Here is a 25,922-nt window from a genome sequence, read left to right as displayed (position 1 = left end):
AGGAGAACATGATAACCAGTACCATTATTTATCTTAGCTATACCCTAGTTCAGATATCTCACGCTTACTGCTCTGAACTCTAGGGAGCTTAGAAGCGTCGGCAGAATAAGATAGAACTGGATGTCACGCGGAAGAAGTGATCCGGGTTGGCAAGTTCAAATACATCTCGCTCACAATCAACGAATTCGGGTAGATTATTTCAAGGTATAACTTAGCAAACTAACTTATTACTAGAGCACTGATGCATTCAAAACCATATCAATAGTTTCTACATCTTTCAGCAATTGCTCGTCTCCATACTTACATCCTACAATCTGTAGTGCAACTGGTGCACCGGCCATGAGTTGCGGATCATCTAGTTAAGGTAAGCACAACCTAATCAAGACTTAGGGTAATAGCATACAGGTTGCTTCATTTTTCGCATCTGCTGAACTCAGTGGGGCAAAAGATGAGTCTCTGGGATCAAGTTTCGGGTCTGCTTTTGTGAATGGAATGATGGCTGCGGGGTACTAGAATGCTGTCAGCTGCCGAGGGAGAGGCAAAACAGCATAAGCACATACATCCATAGCATTCCATGTGACTGTATATAAGTCATGATTCCATCCTCCAGGAAGAACGGCGGTGTAGGGCCCAGCCGGGCATATAACAACATCCACTTTTGCCTCCTGCCACCGATCCAACATGGCCTTACAAAACGCAAGTCTTTTTGTATTCCAAGCCCAAGTCTCTTCTTGCGTCTTCCCTGGAATGTCCCAAAAACCAAAGTTATGCACCGATGGAACTACAGGTTCTCCACCCTTGCTAAGCTCACCTTTTTGGTAAGATAATGAATCCAGAGTCAAGAGTTGTTGGGTTACAATTCGGATTTCCGCGAAATTAGGCGGAGTGAAATCCTTAACTTCGAAGCCGGCACCTTGAAGTTTTGCAGCAGCTTCTTTTATCGCTCTCTGCACAGGTGGATGGGGCGTGAGGCCGCTTCGAGAAACTACTCCGATAATCGGTTTCCTGGTAGAAGTTCCCTGCTCGCATATATTTGGGATCACAGCTGGATCTACTAGCCACGGTTTAGCATCTCGAACAACTCGAACCAAGAGAGCGAGATCACGAGCTGAATTCGCTATAGGACCTAGAGTTGCTGGTATTCCAGAATTGACCCCGGTGTAGCCTGACGCCGCATAACCGATGAATGGCAAGACACCGGATGTCGGCTTGAAACCATATACTCCATTTGCTGCTGCTGGTATTCTGGCACCAGGAATTTTAGCCATTTCATGGGATCCGTAAACTAAGGTCTTCTATACTTTTACTTACCGAATAGATCCGGCAACATCTGTTCCGATACCGATGGCAGAGCCTCTGAAGGCCATATTCGACCCCTCGCCACCACTGCTTCCACCAGAAGTTAAATGGCTCACCACCGAATTTTTTGTTCGGCCAAAGACATTGTTATCAGTTTCACAAACCAACATTGTCTGTGGGACATTGGTTTTTGAAATCACAACTGCACCAGCTGCTTTGACCAGTTCAATGATATACGTAGTTGTAGTAGAAGGGTTGAAAGCACGCGAGATATAACCATTACAGGCATCATAACCAGATACATGAAAGCATTCCTTTAATCATTAATTTCCAAGATACAATAGTGATAATGCCAGCGGACGTTGCCGGTCGCTCACCTTGAATGTCATTGGCAAGCCGTGAAGAGGGCCAACGGTCTTTCCAGTCTCCCTGAAATAAGTGTCCAGTCTTTTGGCATCTTCAATAGCATCCTGAAACATTATCTCAGTGAGTGTATTGCATAGCTGATGGCCAATCGCAGCGCGCTTGCAAAATGCCGTCGCAACTTCCTCTGCACTGTACATCCCTTCGGCGATGGCTCCTGCCAAGGATGTGGCATCATACTCCTCTCCGGTAATCTTTAGCTCACGTGTCGACAATATCCCAGAGCTGGCTGCCACTGGTCGAAGATCAACTGTTCCATCCGGAGGGAAATCTTCCGAGCGAATCTTCCATGCTGCGGGAATTCGGGAGGCTTGTTCTGCTTTCTTCGCATCCCTGATTTCTTGCCACGGTTTGACTGGCATATTTTTTATTTTTTGATCTCGATCTGATAACCAAGAATTGGACAGGCCAGAAGAGGTAAAGGAGTTGTCCTGAAACTCGCTAGACAGGTTTTGCTTTCATAAAAGTAGCGATTCACACTTTAATGGTCTGGTTGTCACGTGGCTGACTACAGAACAGAACGATGACATTCTATTGAGTTCAGTCCATGAAAGTGACTGCATCTAAAGCGGGGTTGAATGTATCTCGACTGGGATGTCATTGGGGAAAAGGTTGGAAACTGTGGATGTTTTTCGGAAAGCTGAGCGTATAGATAAGAAGGAAATATCCCACTTTTGACAATAGCAAACCGTCTAAAGTAGATTTAGGAGCAAGAAGACGATGATGGGTCTAACGTGCTCAAGCCAACAATCAAAATATTGCGGAGACGTGTATCAGGGAGGGACTATGATATTTTTCAGAGCAGGCAAAATCAATACTCCACATGACCTGCTACGTAACAGAGTAAAACGGTTTAATACACAAGCAGCAATATCTCGATTTGGTTATATGACAACCGGATTAAAATAACAAATGTCAACTTTAAGGATTACTTTTAACACCTACATAACCGATGCCCAAACTTACATTTCTCACCAAAGAGCTAAGTGTACATTCCCTCGTCCTTTTTAACTAATCCATGACCTAGACTCGTTCTCTAGAAACAGTAAAGGCCGGTGCTGTGAGTTTTGGTAACGACGAAGACGCCTGCATTCGTCCATCATCTCAACCCACTCTCTAAACTCGCGCAACCCTTTATTTGGATTCAGATAAACATTGTCATAACCAGGATAGAACTTGCTATTCCTCTGGCAATGCTTCTTTAACGTCTCTTGATCTGAACATTCCGCATAGCAAGATCGTCTATTCCGCACCCCAGACGAGAGTTGAGAGAGCGCAATAGGGTCTATGGGCTTCCATCCTTGCGAAAGTGAATTTGAGGGCACTGAATCGAGCACTGGGTAGTCGTAGAGTGTAGTGGCCGAGGGTGTAGAGCTCTTAGGTTCGTAGATGCAGTGGCTAGCAAGTTCCTCTACTATTCGATATCTTCTGTCAAGCATCTTATCCTGATGTCCGGAAGCGAAAGTTCTTCGTTGACTATTTAGACCATAGCCATAGGCAAGGTAAAGGGCGTGTGTCATTGCGTATACCCCACAGTCAGCACTGCCTCTTGTTTGTCTCTCACCTGTATCTGTTCTCGTTCGCCATTCACTTGGAATAAATGTCTGGTGTGGACTTTGGTAAAAGTCATCGCTTAAACTTGTGAGCTCTTGGATGATTTGTCCAATGGTGACTTGAATTCTCCGCCCGTATGTATCACCACTATCCTAAGTGAACGTGAGTGAGATGTTTTCTCGGGGTGAGTTTAGAGGAGATTACTCACTATATCGGAGCTAATATAATCGATGGTTTTTGCTTCTATAAAATACGTTCAGATGTCAGTTTATTTATATACAGAAGCAGCAGTCCTGTTCAAGTGAAAAATGAACATTTTCCATGAACTTACTAGGCGATACTACGCATAGATCCATATGAAACTCCCGATCCGAACCGGTGGTACCGGAATGATATATTATAGGTATAAACAAGTATCGCAACTTCCAGAATTGTCTTCTTGTAAGGATAACGTCCCTCCTTGACTTCTTTATTGGGGATCCATCTCTGCCCGGGTTTCCAATATTCCCACAGGGTATTGAATAAAGCAATGGATCGGTTCCCGGAGAGTGACAATCAATTCCAGTAATTCTGCTAAGTCCCTGATTTGCATGAGTGCAAAGCCCTTCCAAATAGACATCGATGAGTTTCGTCGGAGTACCTTTGTCTAGATCTAGGAACCGTAAGCATTGCCGTATATCCAAGCTTGTTTTTGTTCCGATATTAGCTTTGTCTGGGCCGAATGTTGTAACGCAAGTCGAATGGTTATTAGATCTGCGGTGGGCAGTTGCGAACGCCTCTGCATATCGATATTTCATAGCTTTCACGACATCTGCACTCGGTCTCGAGAATATCTTTTTAGTTGCCGTTGCGATTGTGACTTGTGACCTCGTGCTACGCCGCTGGACTACAGCGTCGTCCATTACATAATACGTACTTTGTTTAGTGTTATAGATACAGCTACAGATGCATCTTGACTAAGAATGAAGGAAAAGACAAATGGGAAACATTTATATATAATAGTGGATTGAAACTAAAATTGTGTTGATTGATAAACAGATAAAGACCTGGTTGGTTTAGGCAATAGTCTAGAAGCACGAAAAGACGTACAAAGACATGTTTATATCGATCTATCCACAAGCTACATCCTACATAAAATTACTGAACAAGAACAAAGAATAGAAACTCCGGCAACGCCATACCAGACAGTAGCTCAAAGCAGTTTGCCTTGCAATATCAGTAGTGTTCACTCTATGAGGAAAATAGTCCTTGAGAAGGACTGCTGCATGAACTTTTAAAATTTGGGTGCAGAAAAGGTGCGTATATGTGAGAATATAAGTCTACCGAGATTTAAACTCGTGAGGATACAGATGATCTCAAATTATAAGAACAAATAGGTGGTCTATACTATTCTATGTTTAAAGCCGTGCATAGGTTTAAACTTTATTCAAAGCTCACATCTATCGATAGTAAGTTGTAATATCTAAGCAAAAGAACAATACAGATGGTGCAAAATGCCACCAACAAATGCAGCACAACTCCGGTCCCAATGATTTATTTCCAAAATATGCAGGTTGACAAACAAACTCCCAGTACTTCTAATACATTTACATCTCTTCTACAATGCAACGAAAGCAATAAAAGTAAGCACTCCCATAGCGAACGCCGAGGCCTGAAATCGAACCGCACCACTCTTTGACGTCGGCGAAGAAGCAGCCGGAAGAGTAGGAGCAGTTACTGGCGGGGCCACAGTCGTGGTATTTGCTGAAGAGCCCGGTGCAGAAGAAGTACCATTCGAAGCGGATCCCGGGGTAGCAGTGACGGTGCTCGGAGAAGCAGTCGAGGAAGACGGTGCCAGTTCCCTGTTTCCAGGAACACTCCAAGCCGTAGAAGGATGGCCGGCTACCTTGGCCGTGATGTGGAAAACACCCGAGCAGGCTTGACCGGCAGAGCCAGCACACACGCGACAGAATTGCTTATCGTCGTAGCTGGAGTCGTATTTGACATCGTAGGTTAGGGAGGTTGAGACATTGGCCCATGTTTTGATACCGGTGTCTTGTTCATTGTAAGTGCTTGTACATAGTGGGAAGAATTATGGGATTCTTACGAATCGAATCTCCGGTGAAGTCTGTGGTCTTTGCGCAGTTGAGTGCCATGTCAGACGTGTCTCCAGAAAAGTTGACATCCCATGAGACGATCAATGAGTCGCCATCTTCAACAGTTAAGTTGGTGGTGCCAGGCACGGGATAGAGAAAGCTGAAGCAACTGGCGGTGGAAGCTAACAGTGCAATGGGAATGATGGTCTTGAGTGAGGGAGACATTGTTGAAGTTTGAAGAATGGATTCCAATTTTGAGCAAGAGACTAAATTTATTGAAAGTGCCGAAATATGTGATGGAGATCAGTTGAGATGAGATGAGATGATATATAGAACGAAGAGGAACAAAACCAAACGCAGATACCGCAGACTATATATGAAGGCCAACAAGAGGCCTTTACGAACCTAAACACATTTACGCACAATAATCACGAGCGAACCATAGAACAACCATCCATAGATTTCGTAAGTTGAGGCTCATCATGAAAGGGAGCCTAGCTCAAATTCGGGGCTTTGCAATAGTTTAGAGGCGCAAGCGCGTTGGACAGCTCTGATTGGCGAGAAAGAACGAAGGGGCGCAAGGCAAGACCACCAGGATTGAACGACGGAAATTTCTATTTTAGACCTACCTACCTCCTACTCGAGTATAGAGAATACGTTAATTTGTTTCAGCCTTAGCCTATTCAAGCCAGCTACTTGAATGATGGATGGAGCGACGTGAATCGCGAAATGTTTGCCTGGTTTGGAGATTGAACTGGCTGCTGGCTACTGTAGACTCAAGAGGCTAAATACGGCTCGGAAATTTTGACTACGGAGTTTTGAAAGTCTAGTACCTACTACAATTCGTATGATTATCTCTAAACCCGGAATTTCTGGCTCTAGTGCGGGCTCCCAAGGAATCAGAGAACCATCTAGCAAAGAAATAGCCCCTGGAATCAGTCTTCGGGTTCGCAATGACCCCTCTGAGAAAAGAACATAGCCATCTTAGAGCCCTAGATTCAATTCGAATAGAGGGAAGTATTCGAGAAGAGAATCATAGTTACAATTGAAACCCCGAGATTTCATGTTGGCCAATTCTTAGCAAAATAAGAGTCGCCAAATGCGCAATGTGATCGGATATAGAATGTGCACTTGGATCTCCCAACTTCTCCCGCTTTGCACGAGTTGCACCACTCCACTCCATTGACAGAACAGAAAAGAAGAGAGAAAGACAAACATAGGAAAATGACGACTCCAAATTGAAATCCGCATCATTATGGCAATAGCATATTATTTCATGCACTTTCATTTCATCCCACAAAAAAAAAAAAGGTATATTCCAACACCCATTCTGGCCCTTCCCTCCTACGCCTATCCCGATAATCAAAACCAGAAAAGTCCCACCCCAATAATACCAACCAGGAGCAAACAACCCACCACAAGCAAACTTCCCAAGAAGCTCATCAATACACCATTCTCTCTTTCCTTCTCCGTCAAATTCTCAACGGTCATACAGTCGCATTGAAAGGTGCCGTAAGATTCAGAATTAGAATCAGAACCAGATGTAGAATCAGAAACAGATTTAGAACCGGACCCCTTCTCAATCTCTGACGGCGTGACGACTTTCTTGTCGATATCCACTAGGTGGATTTCTGGGAGGTAGGTGCTGAGTTTCTTGAGTAGTGATATCGATTTGTCTCCGACAATGTTGATGGGTTGAGTTTTAGTATCGAGACTGAGACTGATGTAATCCAGCTCGAGAGATTTCTCGGGCTTGAAATGCGTAAGTGGGAGTAAGCTCTTGAAATCAGGAGCAGAGACTTACATTATCAGTGGGAGACATTTTAGATATATGCTTGGGCTGTTTTGAAAGTGAAGTGGAAGTGAAAGTTCCGTACTCAGGAATGTTGAAAGGAAAGTTTGGTGTTGAATCATGATAATGAAATAAAACTGGATAGCTAAATACTAATATATCTCACGATTTCTGTGTTGTTCAGATGTCTCTGATAAGAGCTGCAGGTGCCCACGTCGTGAGGCACACCTCAGAATCTCAGATCTCAGATAAGGAAGGGTAGGTGGTGGAGTGTGTTGGCATGTGATGGACGGGCCGCATATACGCATCCATAATACTCGCGTAGCTTTTGAATCCAGCGAAAGAAAAGCACCAGATAGGAGTAGGGTAGAAGAAGCATGACATATACACCGACTTCCCTAAGACGAGGTGTTATCCGCTTGTCTCATGAAGCTGAACGCCCTTCTGGCCTAACGTGTAAGGCTTGACTTACTTGAGCGCCCCTAGTCAAAACACTTGACACCTACATTCCAGGAAAGAATATATTAAAATTCGTAATTTTATTCGCCTCCTTTTTAGATATCCATAGATATGAAGACTATATACAAACAAGCAAGCCAATGTCTTAGCTATGTGGCTAGACCTTAAAAGACAAATGAAAAATAAAAGGGGGTATTCGCAATTTTGCTTTCCATCTGGCCATCATATATGCGCGTATGTTTCCTTCTCTCCAAGGGGTATCAATCTAATTACTTCTCTCGCCTCAATACCAACAAATGAAATCGGCCCCTTAATTATGTTTTCTCCCAGGTACAGATGGGGCTCGGTAATGTCACCGACCTAGCGGTAGCGGTCCCCCACTACTTCCATACCCATCATCAACTGTACTCTCATCATCATCATAAAAGCCCGCATCACTGAAGTCCTGCGCATCCGCGGCGTCTGGGTCGTAACTGCTCTTGCTCATCATAGGCGGTGTTCTCGGCTCTGGCGCCTTGCCTTGCTTTCTTGGCGTCATGTTGCGTGGCCGATTTGCTAACTGAGCGGATGTGAAGCGCTGGCCTGTGCTGCCGAAGGCGGTTGGCTGTGGTGATACTCTGGGTGCAGTGCTACTTTCTTATCAGTATTCAGAAATGGTATGTTTAGGAGAAAGGGTAACTACCTGGCTGGTGGAGTTAATAGACCGCCAAGGAAAGACTGTGCCGATGGACTAGGGTTATGGCGACTTGAAGTTTGTCTACTCGGAGTGCTCGACCTACTCCCATTACCCGCATCAGTATCCCTTGATTTTCTCCAATTCCCCCAAGCTGCTGCGAGTGGGCCAACTGCTTGCGCCATCCGTGGAGTCGCAGCATCGCGCAGTGAAGCAGCAATGTTGGGCAAACTTATTGCAGAACCACCATTCATGGCTCTTTCCCTCTCCTGCTCCTCCATCTGCAAGTTGGCGCTGAGGCGAATAGCAGCGTCCTTGAGCTGTTCAGGGTTGAAGTTCTCACTCGATATCGAGGTCACGATATCTTGAAGATCACCCTTGCGAACAGCAAGTAGCTCGCGCAACCACATAATTTCGTCGTCGCGCTTGGAGATCTTGATTGGAGCGTCTACATCAAGAGTTGCGAGAGTAGCTTCTAATTTCTCGATTGTTTGCTCGCGATCTTGCAGCTGTTCTTGCAGGACCATGATGGATTCGCGGAGAGCTTGAGGGGAGATCTTCTCCGGAAGTTCCGTGACACGGGATACAGCTTGTTGCTGTTGAGGCACAGAAACTGATGTTGTTGTTTGTGGCAGGGGTACGGGGACACTTCCACTAGCTGAACGTGCGGCCTTGGCTGCTGCATTCGCGGCTTGGTTGGCAATCTCGAGTCGTTCCTCCAGGTGTTGAACACGATCTTGTAGATGTTCGGTCTTGGACGAGGAAAGAGAAAGACGTTCCAGAAGATGTTGTTCCGAGCGTTGAGCATCTTCAATAGCATTGCCAAGTTGTCGCTCATGCTGAGTCTGGAGATCTTCGAGTTTGTCGGCGTGCTTGCGCTTCACATCGTAGACGGCATTTTGCTTCGAGTTATTCGCTTCCTCAAGCAACATCTCATGCTGTTCCTTTGCTGTATCAGCATCCAATTTCACCTGATCAACCTCTGCACGAAGTCTCAACACTTGGTTTTCGAGATCTTCCCTGACGACATTGACCTGGTTATTGGCGGCGTCGAGCTCTGCTTGCATGAAGCGCCTCGTCCGTTGCACTTCACTCAACCCCGACTCACGAGCCTCCTCAAACTCGCGCTGGAATCTCATCACTTCCTTCTGAGCATTATGACTTTCAAGCCTCAACTCAGCAATAATACCTTCCAACTTCTTACACTCACTGACCGCCCTCATGCCCTCTCTTTCACCACCCTCTAACCTCTCAATTTCCTGCTCTAGCCGTTCTCGGGTCCGGGCTTCCGCTTGCAACTTAGCATCGAGGACCTCCTGTCGGGCAACGAGTTCTTGTTCTCTTTTAGCGCGGCGGGCGTTCTCTTCGGAAATGTTGCGGGCAGCTTGCGCCATATCCTCCTGCAAATCTATTAATTTCCCTCTCATGCCTTCTCGGACTCGGATACTTTCCTCCATCTGAGTCCGTAGGCTGTCCACGTTCCGCCCGAGGGCCTTGTTTGTCTCATTGGCCATTTCGGCATCCTCGCTGTGCCTCTTGGCCGCCTCCAGAGCGCGCTCCGCTTCCATTTGCCAGTGCTGGGCTGCTTGTCGGGATTGTCGGAGATCAGCCTCAGCGACGTTGATCCTATTTTGAAGATCGGACTGGGTCTTTTGGGCATTGTTCTGGCTAGCTTCAAGGAGCGCAATCCGCATGGTGGTCTTGGCTCGTTGTTCCTCGACATTTCTTACCTTCTGATCGCTGGCATCGACAATCTCTCGAATCTTGACCTCTCTCTCTTCCATAGCTTCTCGGAGGCGATCCTCCTCCTCACTTGAGATTCGGAGTAGTCTTTGGACTTCAGCAAGACGATCCTCGGCAGCACGTCGGTTCTGGATTTCTTCTTCGGAGCGGGTATCTGCACGACCAAGCTTTTCTTCAAGCTCGGCGATTTTGATCTTGTGGTCTGCTTCTCGGGCAGCAGCTCCTTCATCAAAGAGAGGCTTAGCTTCAGCAGCTCGAAGTCGTTCCTCAAGGTCAGTGATTCGGGCTCTTTGATCAGCATCCCTTGCAACAGCAGCTTCGTCGATCATGGGGTTCGGTGAAGGCGGCATTCGTTTCTCTACAGCATCCTCAACAATGTTACGCAGATCATCAGCACGGAAATCTAGACGCATTGATTGACCAAAGTGCTCCTTCATTTCTTCCAGAACAAGAAGAATATTTTGAGAATCAGGAATAGCCTTTGGCTCTGTGGATGCTGTAGCTGGTCGTGATGATTGATGAGCATTAAGAGCCTCAAGAACAACACTTCGAATCTTGTCCAGCTTTTTGTCACGTCTCGGGCTGAGCGATCTACGAGGATTATCATCATCCTCGTCATCAGCGTCACTCAAAGCACCGGAGATACTTCGTCTCTCACGTCTGCTGGAGGGAGCGCGGCCGGACATCATATCTAAAGACATTTGAATCGACTCCAAAGTCCTTTCCACAGGATCAAGTCTGTCAGCCAACAAGCCACCAACGAGATCATTGACATGGCTATCGAAGAAGCGGGCGCGAGGCTGAAGCTTGTTTTCTTCTGTTTCACTAAGAACATCGTCCCAATCACTAGCAGGCACACTGCTGCCTCTATTCAGACGATGAATAGGTGAGGGTGATATGAATGGCAACGGCTGTGGTGATTCTTCAACGAAGGGATCATCGTGGGCACGGGAGAAGATTCTTTGGGACGCGACAGGCTCGCCGGGCAGTGCCATGAACCGTCCGGGACTTGGGCTCGGTGCATCGCTGCGCATAAGATTCTGAGGTTGCAGACGAATGGGCGAAGACTGCTCTAAGTTGGGCATTTGTATCTGTCTCATCGGACTTGGCTGAATATATCCCGGCGAGCTGTCGCGAGGAGCGGACTCGAACTCGGCTTGGTTAAGATGATTCATAATATCATCAATCTCCTCGTATGTAGGTTCGCGATCTGCGGTCTCGCCTACCGGTTCTTTGTATCCCGGCGGACTTTCTGGACCAGGCAATGCATTTTGGAAGTCGGCAACCTCATTAAACTCGAAGTCACTTTCAGGGTATGACAACTGAGGAGGTGGTGTTGGGCTTCCAGCAAACCTAGAACCTGACAAACCAGGAAGAGTAGGCGGCGGGGCCACAGCAGCCATTGCCTCAGAGGGCTGACCAAAAGTGAAGTTGAAGGGTCCTGGCTTGAACTCAAAGGGTTTTGCAGTTGCAGACAGCGAGGAAGTATTCTTCTTGTGAGACTTTGAAGCAGGTTTGACGGATCCTTCCACAGAGACTTCGTCGTCCGATGGAGCGTGGAAGCCATATGCAGGGAGGCCAGATCCATATCTGCTTGATGTGAATGGCCGTGCAGAATTAAAGTCTTCGACTTGTTTTTGTTGCTGGAACTCGAAGGGAGCAAAGTCTTTGGCGGGCTGATCTGGTGAGATTGGTGACACCTCAGATACATTCGATATATTCGATACAGCCCGTGCATGAGACTTTGGAGGAACAGTTGGTGCTCGATCAACATCTTCACTGGGTGGTGCCGAATTCTCTTTGTCTGCCGGTTTGGCGATCGCTGGAGCTGTTTCCTTTGGTGGTGACTGTTCCCGTGAAGTCTCCGAGAGCGGCATGCTGGGTTCAGCAAATAGCGGCACTGAATTTCCATCATCCTTTCCACCGCGGGCTCTTTTAATACGTCCCTCACCCTGGGTAATGCGACCATCCTTGCCTTCCATTACCTCATCCTCCAAATTTCTGGGAAGTGAAGCTCGGGAATGGCTGCTGTCTGGACGAACAATTGGGATGGCCTTCGACTTTTTGGGTGGTTTGAAAACACCAATTGCGCTCAAGTCGATACCGCCGAAAATTGAAGCGCGGGCAGGGTCATCACTCCCAGAAGCAAGGCTCCCAACTGAGGCGGAGAAAGCACCATTTGAAGGTGTAAAAGGTTTGCTATCTGGCCTGAAGCTTGGCCCTCCGGCTGAGAAACTGAATTCACTCTGGCCAGGAGTGAAAGCAGCCGCAGCAACATTAAATTTGCCCTTCGAGCTACCCAGCGATTGGTTACTGAAATGGCTCGACGTGGCGGAGTGGGGCGCAGCAAGGGACGGGAATGAGGCAACTGGCGGTGGTTGGAAGTTGTTCGCGGCCCCACCAAAGGCAAATTGGCCTGGCTTGAAAGAGCTGGCAGGGTCAAACTTAAATTCCTTCGCAGCCACGTTGAGTTTGGACGTTGATGGCTTGGTGCTATGACTGGGACGACTTGGCGGATTGCTGTCGCCGGTTTGACTTGGTTCCGACGCCCAAGGATTGCTCGATGTGGACAGAGACCTGTCGTGTCCGTTCAGGCCGTTGTCTTGAACAGGAGTGCCCATGTCGCTCGGATTTGTCTCGATATCCGAAACCTCAGCCTTGAGACTCTTTTTATTTCGAAATCCAGTTTTAGACTCGGCTGCACTTGACGTATCCTCGTGGTCCTGAAATGGATGTTGAGAAAGTGAATGTCCTCTGCTATGTGGCTGTGGATGATATAACACGGGTTCCGCTTCACCGTCGTCCGCATACATCGATGCAGAGAGTCCGTTATGGCCAGTAGAGACATTTGAAGTGTGATTTGGCTGTTGTTTAGAGTCGACATGAACTGCTTTGTCACCCATCTCAGAGTGAGGGCTGTAATCCTCGTGTTCAAGTTGACGTTGGAATTGTTCTTCAAGATGATACTCAGCATCGTCAATTTCCTTCTGAAGACTAGCACTTGGGTTGTGCTTGATCTGTCGCGCCTCTGGTGTCTTGGAGGGACTTTTGGAGGGAGCCGGGGTTTCTTCATCTTCAGCAACACGCACTTCCTGGAGGTGAGGAGAAGCTTTAGCAGAAGCTTGAAGCTGTAATTGCTGCTGTTGTTGCTGTTGCAATTGGTTCTGCAAGAGCTGTTGACGCTGCTGCAGTTGAGACATAACGTCACCCTGAAAGTAGCCGTCTTGAGGGAAAGGTGAGCTAGGTGATACAACTGCGCTAAGGTTTTTCAAGGATGGTGAACCACCTCGTGGAGCTCCTTGGTGGTAGAGCATTTGCTGTGGTGACCAAACACCTGTCGATTGCTGAGGGTATGGTGATCCAAACTCGCCTGCTGAAAATGACACCGATTGTCTTGGGTTGAATTTCCCTTGCAAATGCGCATGCATCGAAGCTGGCGATGCAATGGAACCTGGATTAGAGCTCTGACTAGTTGACATGCCAGCGCCAGGCATAAGAGCCGGAGAGAATGGATTATGGGCTTGACTAGCAGCCGATGAAGTTGGTATCGGTGGTGAAAATGGCAATGGCGGGTATGTCGTTGAGGCTTGTCTGCTCATGTTCGACACAGCTGGTGAAATTAAAGGCGGAGGGTCTTCATCGCCTAGTGATACTCCAAGGGCGCGAAGCTTTGCTTCTTGGAGATCTTGAACATAATTATCCCATTCTACCCTGACTATCAGTATATATAATATGGCAGATCAAATATGACGATGAATGGTAAATAGTGAATGCCGAAAATTAGTGAGAATGTCATTGATATGAGTCTCATCGCTTGATGCAAGGAGTAGAAAGATAGTCGACCGTGTTTCAGGGGAGGAATGTAGGCGGTACACTCGGGACAGACAACCTCTTTTAAACCAAAGAATACAAGCTTACCTCTTCGATCAGGGATGCTAACTTTGAAAGATCTCTGCTGTCTTTCCTCAAGCACATCTTCAATCTGCGGCCAGAGGGCACAACTCTGGCCTTTTTCTGCATAACCGCTCACATTTTCACCTTCTCCTAGATTGAATCCAGATGTATCATAGCCCTGGTCCTCCCATTCTTTCAATTTAGCTTCAACATCCTTCTCAGTCATGGGAGTCGGTGCACCGCTTATTTGACCACGTTCGTCATCCCGTGGTAGTAAGACCATTATGTTCTTGCCCTTCCAAGGCACCTTTTTCTTCAGACGCGGAGGGTCTGGTGCTGGGGAGGGAGTAGACGCAACGTTCGGAATTGTTTGGGCTGCCGAAGCTGAAACGCTCCATTCTTGCTTCGGTGGAGGCGGGGGTAGTCTTTCATCGAACGAGGACGACCGAGCATTATTTTCACCGACCGATGCGGCATTGCCCATTGTATCTGACATGCTGGGGCGCACCGAATCCGAGAAGTCTTCCTGCTTCAAAGTGTCTGTGCTTTGCTTTCTGTCTTGTCTTTTTTTCTTTGAACTGCGCGCCTTTTCTCTTGAGTCAAGAAATCGCTGGAGGGTCGGTGTTCGCGGATCGGCGTCCTGCCTATTGTCTCCTGAGATGGATCCGCTCAGTGAAGAGTGCTCACTATCTCCAGGGTCGTCACTGAGCCAATGGTTCGCCTCTCCTGATTCTCCACCTGTATGTTGTCGGATCCAGTCTTCAGTCAAACCTTGAGCTGGTCGTCGAGCTCGATTTGCGAGAACAGCGGCACTGATGAGCCCGTCTTGCGAAACGAAGTCGGGATCGCTGGTCTGGCGCGTGAAAGTCGGAGGCGGACGTAAGTACGGGGTATGAAAGTCGAGATGGCGAATGGGCGAATCTTCCGATGGCTCGCTGCTCAACGTATTACTATGGGCGTAGGAATGTTTTGGTTGGGATTCGCTGGGTGGTGGCCGCGGGTACGGAGATCCCCAGCTCGCGGTGTAGTATTGACTGTGACTGCTATCTGTTCGGGAGGCAGATGGGGGAGTTTTCAGGAGCTCGATGGCTCTACCGTTCAATGTAGGGGCTGGAAGGGGAGGTAGTATGGGCGACGAGCCTCCTTCGGCAGTGGAGCTTGTCGACAAAGCTGGCGATCCGGGCTGTTCACCAAATTGTGAAGGAGGGTTCGGGGGTCCTTCCTCTGCCTTGGCAGCAGGAGGAGGGGTTGATGGCAATGAAGACGTTGTTTAAATATCTAACAGGCATCGGCGCGTTAGTATAGGCAATTCTCGAAGGCGGCTCAACTCCAGGACAACGCACCACACCGAGACCAGCACAGACGAAGCCCCTGTCGTCTGCTACTGTGTCTCTATAATCTGCCCGAGCCCAACAGTCTTCCAGGGCCGTGTTAGTAGTCGTTGTTTGGATTAAAATGGTTGTTCCGACGCGTTAAAAGGGGAAAAAAGACAATTAAAGGAGTGATATAAGGCAAATGAGGCAAGAAGTAATGTAATTATGGAGAAGTACAAGAAGCCAAAGACATCCAATCAAGCCAGCAAAGGCGAAGGCGAAGGCATACACTCGGGAAGGGGGAGGTGTATGCGATGTGCCTGTCGGGAAAAGGGTTGGTGATGAGTGCAGAGTGCTGTGATGGTTGAAGATATTCACGCTCTGTTCACGCGGGAAATAAAACGTTGCGCGAACTCCTGATGGGGACGGGGGTCATTGAGTGTTGACAAGGATCTTCCGTAAGTGCTCAGTGGCCGGGCCGCTTAGGAAATTGGTTGGCTAACTGGGCCGAACAATTTATTAAGTTAATGCGAAAAACAGCCGATGATGAAGAACCAAATGTTTATTTTTATTTTTTCATATTGCGATGATATTATCAATGTTTGTTGATGTTCTTATTATTGTTGCGAATAATATTAGATGAGAAGCTATCAGTTCAGTTCAGTTCAGATATCCGATTAGGGTTGACAGTTGTCAACGACAAATCGTGTCACTTCACTTCGTACCTGCAGGAAGGAAGCGGGAACAACCGAGTCAACCTTCCATTTTTTCATCTCAAGGCTTGAAATGTCTTGCTTCGAGACACTATAAACTGTCCGACGTACGGTAAACCATTTATTTACACATGCATGCAGGTAGAGGCGTACTTGTAAAAAGATGCAACTATGCCCACGCCCTCCCCGCAATGATTATCGTAAGCCGCCCCGAGCCGTTGACGCCGAAGCCACTTCAACCCTCGAATACGCACTACATGAACTATTACAATACACTTACTGTACTGCGGATTGTACCTAGGTATGCTCTCAAGTAGTTACGAAGACAGCTCCCAGATGTATGACCACAAGGGGCAATTTTAGGCTTACAGATATGAAAATTACGTGGAAGACAGAAATGCAAGGCGTAGAGTATGGACAATTTGTTGTATAGTAGGTAGCTGTAGCCTCAAAGTAAGACTAGGAGGAATTGCCAATTTTCAGCAGAATTGTAAGTGAAAGAAGGGCCTCTGGAATGTTAATTGTAGTCTGTAAAATCCAGAAGATCCGTCGAAATTCTAAGACCGCGGACAGGAAATAGTATGATGTTGTATAACCAATACTGCGATCCTATATGCACATCCCACCCTCATACGCACTGAATATAGATACAAACAAACAATGCCAAATAACACCATAGATGCATTATCTTCTATATATACACCCCAACCCCCTCTATTCTACAACGGCTTCTGTAGTTTGCTTCGTCGAATAGAGTCTAAATTGGACAAAGATTATTGCGTCTTCGGCGATTGTTCCCAACGAACCAATCAACCAGGGTAGATTGAGCATCACGTAATCCCTCTCCAAGGAATGGCACAAGATGCTAGCTCCGTAAGTAGCATTGCCCATCAAGCTTAAGAGAAAGAAGAGTAGAGCAAGTCCTACAGATCCATTGTTAGCGTTATCCCCAACTATACGCATAGAGGAAGCTCACCATCACAAGACTTGTCCTTGTAATTCTTTACAATCTGTGGAATCCTCGCCCTATCGCCTGCATTAGCAACCACCACATTCCACATACACATGACAAACATACCCAAGATAACAAACGGCACTCGTATACCCCAAAATCTTCGCCCCCAGCGCCGTCTCATTCGCCGGCTCCAAACCGGCATCCAAAGGACTCGGCTTCCACACGCCCGCTTGCCACGCAATAGCCCACCCTGCAGTCCCAACAACAATGACGCCCAGCACACTAAGACTATTCTTCACCCACTGATTGCCCGTCCCCTCTTCATTCTCCTCCAAAATCTTACTCAGTGGAGATTCAGAGTGCTGGCTTGTGCCACTACGAGCAGAAGAACGGCGTCGGTGAGAACCAGGGAGACCGATGGTGTCGTTGGAGTACTGGCGCGTGAGGAGCGGTTCATGCTCGGAGATGACAGATGATTGTCTGCGCTGGGCGTTGATGTGATTGTAGTAGAGACATTGGGAGATAAGTACCAGGTCAGCGATGCAAAAGTAGATGGCAAGAGCAATGACGGTAGGGACAAGGTCTGCCCAGATCGCACCTGGAGTGTGTCAGTTCGGCACGTGATATAGTATGGAAAGATGACTGTGGGTGTGAAAATAGATCAAGGAGTGGAGTAGCCTCAAAGTAGTCAACAGTACGATCAGGAGAAGATAGAAAATCGTACCAGAGAGATTCGTAATATCCCCTACCATCCAAACGATCAAAAATGCCAACGAAATCCCATCTGCCCTGCCCGTCTTGTAATTCAAGATCAGTTGCGGCACCTATTACACATACAGTCAGCGTATTTCTTCCTAGGTAAGCACCTACCCTCTTTCCCTAGTAAGCACGTACCAGAAGAAAGATCCATGTAGCCAGACTGATACTGCCAAATATCCCAGATAAGGCTTCCTGTGGTATTAGGGCTTCCGATAAGGCCGTTGCGGAGGACATATTGGGAATACCTAATGGACGACAGAGGGAAGAAAGGAAGATGAGGTTGAAAGAGGGTTTGTGACCAGCAGAGTCGTGAATGAAGAGGTCAACTGAGAAGCTGTCTTATATCGGTCGAGTCGGCGTGATGGATGATTGGTTTAGTCTCATGCACACTTTTCTGTTGGAGATAAGGTTGGCGCCATTGCCGCAGCAAATTTTTAGGCGCGCGGCCAGCGCGGATCCTACCCGGATTACTAAACAACCAGTGGCAGCCATGCGGTAAACTTTCACAATAACCCTTGAATCAGCGGTTTGCAATTGTATTGCCCCAAAAATAAAGAAACTCGTTATAATGATAACGAACCAAAGCGAGGCAGAAGCTAAACCTCATCCATTTCATTCAAAGCCCCGGAATCTGCGATCTTCCTCTCCAACGAGCAGCTCTAGAAGTAGGCGTTCAACCCACCACTATTCTCAGCGACTCGCCGGAGAGGCCGAGGGAAGCTGGCATTTCGCTCACATGATTATTTCTTCTTTATCGGTAGTGCAAATGGCATATTTCTGTCCACAATTTCTGAGGGCTGGATCAGATGTCTATACTGCGAGGTAGCCTATTGCGACTACCCTCTACTCCCGGACGTTCGAATGCATCCTAGGCCCTCCATGCCCATTTTGCTCCGTCCTTGTACACAGCATGTCTTTTTCTAAGGGTTTAGACATGCCAAGCTACATCAAACTATACACACAGAGAGATCAAAAGAGCCTACAAGGAACGGTGGAGCTCGGGAATACAGTAGGTTCGACAGCTCGCAGACCCGCTTCTAAGGGGGAATTGTTTAGTAGTAGAAAATGTGTTTATGTGATGTGTGAGCTGTCGGGAGGTAATTATCAAATGATATGTTAATTTTGAATGAGGCTGTTGATTAACACAGTAATCTCTCCTACTCGCCAACCACCCAAAACCACCACAACATGTTTTTCAATCTCCCCTCCCAACGGCAAGAGAAAGCACCACGTATAGTGCAAAGGACAATACAGAGTAAGAGGTTTATTTCATAGCTGAACTATCAAATATACGTCCGACTACTATTTCAAAAGAAAGGCACAAACAACCAGACCAAGACCAGCACCGAGATGACTTGCAACGCAATGCATAACTCTCCAGCGCAGAGAGGAATATCTTGCATTATGCGTTGTCTGCTTCAATATCCTCGTCAGGCAACACTGGCAATCCCAACTGATTCCGGATTTTATAGACACCCGTCTTCCACGTCTTGTATGCAGAAGGTCCTTCTCCAGGGGCCGATCCTCTGAAGTCGCGTCTCAAACGAGCATTTCGTAACTGTTCAGCCATATCCCACTCAAAGTATGATTCCCCATCTATCGTCAAGCTCATGATGCCAATCCTTTCAAAGAGGAAGCAAGAATATTTGAAGTAGTACTTGCAGTCCCACTGTTGGATCAAGGTATCCATGTGGGATTGTAGAAATTCCGCGAGGATTGCTGGCGAGACCACATACTCGGGATCTGCTATCTCCGAGTCCGGTGGGCTATCCTTCTCGCGCCTCACGGGCCGTATAACGTGCTCCCATTTCTCGGCAGAAAAAAAGGCTGATTCTGGGACGTCAGGCGTTATGATGTCTATTTCTAGGACCTTGATAGCACAGTCTCCGCTGAATTTTTCTGGGTTGACCACAGGCCCGACATTAACAAAACGTTCTAGGATCTTGTGGAAAGACCATGAGAGCACTGGAGGACCTCCGCATCCAACCCTGAAGCCACTGTATTCCCTCGCAGCCGTGAGATCGATACGAATGGAAGTGTGCACTTTATCGACAACGTTTGTAAGAGCAGGAACGGCCAGCCACGTTGGGAAGAGACATATTCCATCGACTACCATGATATCCAGCAGATATGTATATTTCAAGGGATGGACATCGATTACCGCAAGAGTTTCCTTGCATAGCTGGCGGTTGACGAGAAGAGTAGGAATCCAATCCGTTCTGTTCATCCGTGGTCTGTATCTCACATTGGACATGATATCGTTTGTCAGGTCGCCTCGATCGATCTCCGCAGAATGACTTGCTGGGGCTTCTGATGGCATGGAGATGACGAGGCTGAGGATGTTATCGCGCAGCTCGCGGGGGAGACCGAGGAAGGTAACCATCTTGCAGATACTGGGAAGGTTGTACAAGGGATGAGAACTGGAAGGAATTCGCAGGTTAAATACTCTTACATCGCTACAACTCGTTGGTCGGTTTCAGGCAGCCTTGTGTTGGAGAGAAATGCGGGACTATACTATTTACTTACGTCAAGTTACTTGTTATACGAAATAGGTGGCCGAAACTAGGTATATGTCACACCTTAATAACCTCATTTTCTCCTTTACTTTTAGGTCAAAAATGAATAGAAAGGATTCGGAAAATTATATGAAGCTTTATAATCATTTAGCATTGCAAACTTGATTTCGTATTTGATCCCCGTGAAGAAAATAGACTTTTTAGGTGCTAGTAATGTCGGCCACTTATTTCGTACACCGAGACCAAGAGTAGAGTAGGGTAGGTATCCCATGCAATATAGCAAGTGTAGCCTACCTAAAATGGCCAGGCTGAAGGAGATGGAAAACACTAATACTTGAAGAATTCTTAACAATTAATACATAATTAGGCTGCTAGATATACATATTTCACATTCAGATCAATATCTATTTGAGCAGGGGAACCACCCAGCTCCGATATAACAACATACCCTTTCCATCCGCACTTCTCTTTTAAGAAGGCTAGCTTGGAGGGTGCCTTGCTCTCATGGCCCGCGTATGCCTCTCTGCACTCCCTCATGCCCGCGAGGCTTGTCTTCCTAAGTCAATGCCTTGACCAATCTGCGAGTCATACGCTCCTCCCCTTTCACACCATCTCCCCACTCAACAGCCCCTCATTCTCCTTCCACGTCCTCTCCTCCGCCATTTTCTGCTTCTGCTCCTCCTCCCGATCGGCCTGTTCAATCACATCCTCAATATCAAGCAGCGTCCCCATCTGCGGCCCCGCCACAGCACCACTCGAGTTCTCCCCATTCTTCACCACGGCAGGTTGTCCCTTAGAAAGCACACCCCCCTTCCTCTCCGTCTTCTCCTGCGCCACCCTCGCCCTCCTCGCCTCATTCTTCATCTTGTTCAACTGTTTATCAAGGCCCTTGCTATTAAGCACCCACGGATTCTGCCCCGAATACCCCATCACGAGCACGCGCCGCACATCCGGATGCGAGCACAGCATCTCGTAGTTCTCCCGCACCAGCGTGGCTTGGTGCAGTTCGTAGTCCTTCATACCTTCCTTTCCCTTATCCGTATACCAGATTATGCGCAGCGAGCCGGCCAGAAGCGGCTTGGGTACGATGCCGGTCCATGCCGTGTAGAGCTGGCCGCGCAAGAAGGAGAGGCCGGAGACGATGTAGGAGGTGTTTTGTTCGGTGGGGTGAGAGTCGAGGAATGTGGTGGGCGTGCCGATATCCATAATCGTGAGAAAGCTTCTAGGATGTGCGATTTGATTTGGTTGTGTTGGGATTCAAAGAATTGGGAATTGGTATCTGAAGTTCTGGAAGCCGGTGATGATAGTGGGGCCGCGCTAGTGCACAACTACTGTAATCAACCTCCTGCTCCTGCCAGTTCCCAGGATTCTTACTTTTATTCATCTTCACATAAATATGTTACTAGGATGAAGTAAACTTATTAGTGGAGAAGGGTATTCATTCGATTCCACGTCGTGAAGTTTCAGCAATGATTAGTAGCTTTATTAAAACTACTTCTGATACTTCGAAAGTATGCCGAGCTATCCCCAGCTAGTACCCGAGTAAGTATAGCATACCTCCTGAAGATATTTCTGAAGTGATTTAAAGACCCCGGCGACAAAAGACTTACCATTTGTTCATCTACAACCAGTGCTACACTTTAAACTATTAGGGAACTTACCTCAAAAGATTGATATCGTTTCATACGAATTAACTGCATCACCACTTGCGAAACAAACGAGGAACACAGTCCACTGAAGGATCCACTGGACTGAGAGGAGATGTCAAATTTAAAAATCAATTAAGTCTTCGAAGACGTTATCTAAACTTGAACGCTAACGGAAAGATATCAATCGTTCGATCTCGTAAATCATGAAGGCGTAATGTTACAGGCCGTTTCAAGAATAGCTAGGAGGTCCTCCCTGGGGAGGTGGTGGATAGAACATCTGTGGTTCGGCATGTGGGTCTTGGGCAGCGTGAAAGTTTGATCCCTGGGGAGGTGGGGGATAAAACATTTGTGGCTCTGTCGTGTGCGTGGCATGTCCCTCTTGGGTAGCATGGACATTTGAGGCCTGGGGTGGTGGAGGATAGGTATTTTGTGCAGTGTGAGGAGGTGGTCCTGGAGGTGGAGGTGGATAGTATGGTTCAGATCCTGAAGCTTGGGTGCCTCCAGGATATGCAGCGTGGTTACTTTCGGCAGCTGTAGCCCCAGATGGATGTTTGTAATCCGCGGGGTAGCCACTTTGAGGGTATGCCTGCGCTGGGGGACCATAGGATGTTTGAGAACCTGAAGTTTGAGCAGCTGTTGCAGCCCCAGATGAATGCTTGTAATCTGTCTGAGGAGCGTAAAAGCCTTCTGGAGGGGCAAAATGTGCTTGCTGTTCAGATGTTGGGTTCGAATTGTGCTCCACGGCTGACTCTGATGGAACAGGATACTGATCGACTTGTTGCAGTATCGTAGGATTGACATCCGTCCGCCCCTCAGCTTGCTTCACGACCTCCATCAACAGCCTTGTTTCCGTGGGGACATTTCTGACATTCCCCGCTAGAATGCTGCCAACATGCAATTTTTCTCCGTAGAATCTCGCATTCTCATCGTATCTTTCCACGATTATGGTCCCATCAGCCTGGACCCCAGCGTATAATCCCCGACTTTTCATATAACTGAACACCGGCTTTCGATGCCTCAACAGTTCGGACTCCAATATTCCACCTGTCCCAACTGGGCCTGCAACAGCTGATACCTCCCCACCGAGCGACAATCGCACCTTGCTAAAGGCCCCCAGCGCCTTACGATCGTTAATCACAATGACGCAGTCGTAAATGTCAATTCCAGCCATCCAGCCAACCCCTAGAGTATGAATTAAGATTCCAGATGGAGGCGACCAGCTTCCATCTTCCTTCCGTGCTATCAAAACGCCTGAGCCACCTGCTCCCGAGACCCAAAGTCCCGTTCGCATGGTACTGAATATTGCCAAACCGACACATTTCTGGATGACCTTCTGAGGAATCTTGACGAGAACTTTCGGTTTAGTCTTTGGGCCTGTGCCTGGAGATCCGGGTTTGCTTGTTGGTTGTTCGGTATAGAATCCATCCTCTGCAAGTAATCGATTAGTATTGGGTGTGGGAAGGAAGTAGGGGGTCCATACTGCAAAAGGACTTTAGGATCCGCGCTGCCTTGTCGCATTCTGGTCCTAGTTGCGTTGGCCAGAATGCTTCCGAGCCTATCTTGTTGGTGAGTTTGTTGACGGGCGCACCGAGTTTCTCGAATGCGGCCCAGCCTTTATCGAATGTTGCTTTTCCACCATGTTTCGCTTTCTCCCAAGCAGATGATTTGTGTGCTTGCTGCTGTTGTTCTGCCATATTGAAGACGGCGAAAGAAATGCGTTCTGAGGTTCGTGATTAAGTGGAGGTTGATGTTAAGGCAAAGAAGGTCGAGGGTAAATACCTGGTTATTGACAGTTGATATATATATGATAAGGGCGGCGGACCCCGCAGTGGGGGCTTGGTGTGAATGACGAAAGGCCGCGAATTTCAGCCACAATGTTGGGCACTAAGTAAGTAAGGGGTTGTCCAATGAGTATCACCCTTTTTGCCCCTGATTTGATCTCAGCCACAATTTGCTTGGTGACTCCTTAGAGGCGAAAGCGCATCCAGAAAGCTGCCATCTCGCTCGCTCAGGTTTTTCTCGTCAACATTCGCTTTTGTATTCTGTATATGCCACTGAAGAAAGGAGTAGTTCTCTTGATGGTCATCGATATTATTTTGTCTCTGGACAGGATACTTTGCGACAGGCGCAGAACCATAGCGATGAGATGCTGCTCCTGCAAAATTATGTGTGGAAGGTTGGGGCAGATATCTTCCATTTCATAGGTAGGTACAGTAGTATTGCACAGAACGCGTTCTAACGATACATGATTTTCTTTCCCTTCCAGCTACATTTCTCCACAACGAACCCACGGTCAACAAAATCAGTCATTAACAAAAGCTCCCACTCTAAAAGTCTTGGTGTCCCAGTTGGGAATATTCTACTTTTTCCCTGCTCAAAGTGTCAGTTTATTTGTCTATCTCGGGTCATCTGATAAAAGCATACCGTTTGTTGAAATCATATCCTTGTTGCCTCCCTTTGGAGGACAGACCGGCGCCGAGTCGTGACACTTGTACACAGAGACTTCCGCAATGGGTAAAAGAAAAGGGGTATATTGACTGTTCATAGCATTGCGCTATTATTGCTCCATTGTTCCACCACCCTCGACGGTATGCTTCGAACGCGAAATATCAGAATCATGAACGACCGGAATGTGTAAGGTCTGCGCTGCAAGATAGAGGGACTCTGCATATGCATCTGCGTATGCCAACATGTATCCTCCGCAACGACAGACATGCACTGCTTCAGCATCTACTCTCGTATGATCAAGATGTACACTTTATATTCGACTTTCTTCTCGTATCGTTTCGTATGGCCAGCAGAACGACATGCCAACGATTCAATTTCCCGGCGCAATGGGACAACAAGAGCATACTCTACACGACAAGTTAGCCAGCTGAAGCATGTAGAGGGATGTCAAAAAAATACTGACTTGTCAAGGTAGTAGAACGTAGGGTGGTCAGATGGACAGCCAGCATCCTGTTCAATAACAGCACCTTCATTCGGACAATTCTGACATACCCCGCCGTCGTAGTTCGGGTATGCACTCATGGAAGGATATGCCGTCGTTGCGGTTGATGTAGCTACTGCACTCGTAACCGTGATCAAAGTTGGCTGGGAGTCGGCAAGTGCAAGTGTCCCCAATGCAAGCCAGGTCAACAGATATGTTCTCATTTTTGTAGAATTCGTTGGTACGGGTTTAGGGATGTGAGTTGTGTTTTCCAGCAGAAGGAATTTGATTCTTGGGAAATTGTCGAGATTATGTGAGTGTGCAGTTGCAACAGCAGTATATATTGCTAGCCAGAAGAAGATGTATTTGGAAATTTTACTCCTCAACAGACGCAAACGCCATGTACTTGACCATTGAGGCGATCCGGATCTGGCAAGCTCGACAGCGCTTACTAGAGTTTTACAACGACAGCCGCCGACCCACAGGGCCGTATCCTTCGGGCCAAGGTGAGACCAGCTAAATTTAGAATGACTCCCGGAATAGAAACGTGTAAACAAATTTGTATAGTAAGGTTGATAAGTATGGATGCATGATCGAATTGTCCCTCACTTTTCATTAATCCTATATTTCGTTGCGTCTCGATAACGACGAGCAGATAACTTCCAAACCCCGACTAGTACTACCATTTAAAGGATCAAGTATAGCAAATACCATTATGAAATCTATAAATAATCCCGCCATCCAGCGTCGACAAACGAACGACCAATGTTAGGACCTACCTTTCTTTCTTTCTATGCTTAATTAATACCAGGGCGCAGCAAACTGGCCACGCCAAAAGAGATCGATACACGTGTCGAGAACATCTTCGGACGCAGCATGAAACCCCAAGCTCTGGAGACGATGGCTTTAAATGGAGTGTCGTTGTGAGGCTCGTAACATGTTGGCCATTCACGCGCGGATAGCCCGCATTTGCCGCCGGGGTTTCATACTACGGACCGAAGCTTACGACGATTGGCTAGACGGTTAAATATGGAAATAGAACGCTAGGGGTTCATGGAAGAAGCTTAAATCAACAAGCGGGTATTTTTCGCGAAAGGCATTATTTGGAAGATTTTGGTATGTTTCCGCAATAAGATACAGTACTCTGTTACATCTTTCCATTTCTCTTTTAAATTC

At 47.3% G+C, this 25,922-nt stretch overlaps 5 protein-coding genes across 5 annotated transcripts; all 5 read right to left on the bottom strand.

Moving 5' to 3' along the window:
• Positions 1-230: 230 nt before the first annotated feature.
• On the bottom strand, positions 231-2,105 carry amdS_6 (Acetamidase; the record flags this gene model as incomplete). Its single annotated transcript, XM_031151743.1, has 5 exons — positions 231-355; positions 404-509; positions 561-1,245; positions 1,312-1,613; positions 1,677-2,105. Coding segments are annotated over 5 exons (1,647 nt in total), but the record flags the coding sequence as incomplete, so codon positions are not given.
• A 5,849-nt stretch (positions 2,106-7,954) lies between these two features.
• LHYA1_G006809 (uncharacterized protein) lies at positions 7,955-15,201 on the bottom strand (the record flags this gene model as incomplete). Its single annotated transcript, XM_031151742.1, has 4 exons — positions 7,955-8,231; positions 8,285-13,724; positions 13,937-15,140; positions 15,196-15,201. 4 exons carry the CDS (start codon positions 15,199-15,201, stop codon positions 7,955-7,957), a joined length of 6,927 nt encoding a protein of 2,308 aa, XP_031002972.1.
• A 1,451-nt stretch (positions 15,202-16,652) lies between these two features.
• Positions 16,653-17,886, bottom strand: RTC2_1 (putative vacuolar amino acid transporter; the record flags this gene model as incomplete). Its single annotated transcript, XM_031151741.1, has 5 exons — positions 16,653-16,861; positions 16,915-16,964; positions 17,017-17,491; positions 17,618-17,717; positions 17,788-17,886. The coding sequence occupies 5 exons, from the start codon at positions 17,884-17,886 to the stop codon at positions 16,653-16,655; spliced, it is 933 nt and encodes a 310-aa protein (XP_031002971.1).
• A 2,885-nt stretch (positions 17,887-20,771) lies between these two features.
• On the bottom strand, positions 20,772-21,374 carry LHYA1_G006807 (uncharacterized protein; the record flags this gene model as incomplete). The annotated part of the gene is made up of 1 exon (XM_031151740.1): positions 20,772-21,374. One exon carries the CDS (start codon positions 21,372-21,374, stop codon positions 20,772-20,774), a length of 603 nt encoding a protein of 200 aa, XP_031002959.1.
• A 672-nt stretch (positions 21,375-22,046) lies between these two features.
• SH3YL1 (SH3 domain-containing YSC84-like protein) lies at positions 22,047-23,511 on the bottom strand (the record flags this gene model as incomplete). Its single annotated transcript, XM_031151739.1, has 2 exons — positions 22,047-23,245; positions 23,298-23,511. The coding sequence occupies 2 exons, from the start codon at positions 23,509-23,511 to the stop codon at positions 22,047-22,049; spliced, it is 1,413 nt and encodes a 470-aa protein (XP_031002958.1).
• Positions 23,512-25,922: the final 2,411 nt, after the last annotated feature.

Source organism: Lachnellula hyalina (genome assembly GCF_007821495.1).
Source record: "Lachnellula hyalina strain CBS 185.66 chromosome Unknown contig00142, whole genome shotgun sequence".
Lineage (NCBI taxonomy): Eukaryota > Fungi > Ascomycota > Leotiomycetes > Helotiales > Lachnaceae > Lachnellula > Lachnellula hyalina.
Note: the sequence above shows the minus strand (reverse complement) of the source record. Positions and strands in the feature narration are given on the sequence as shown.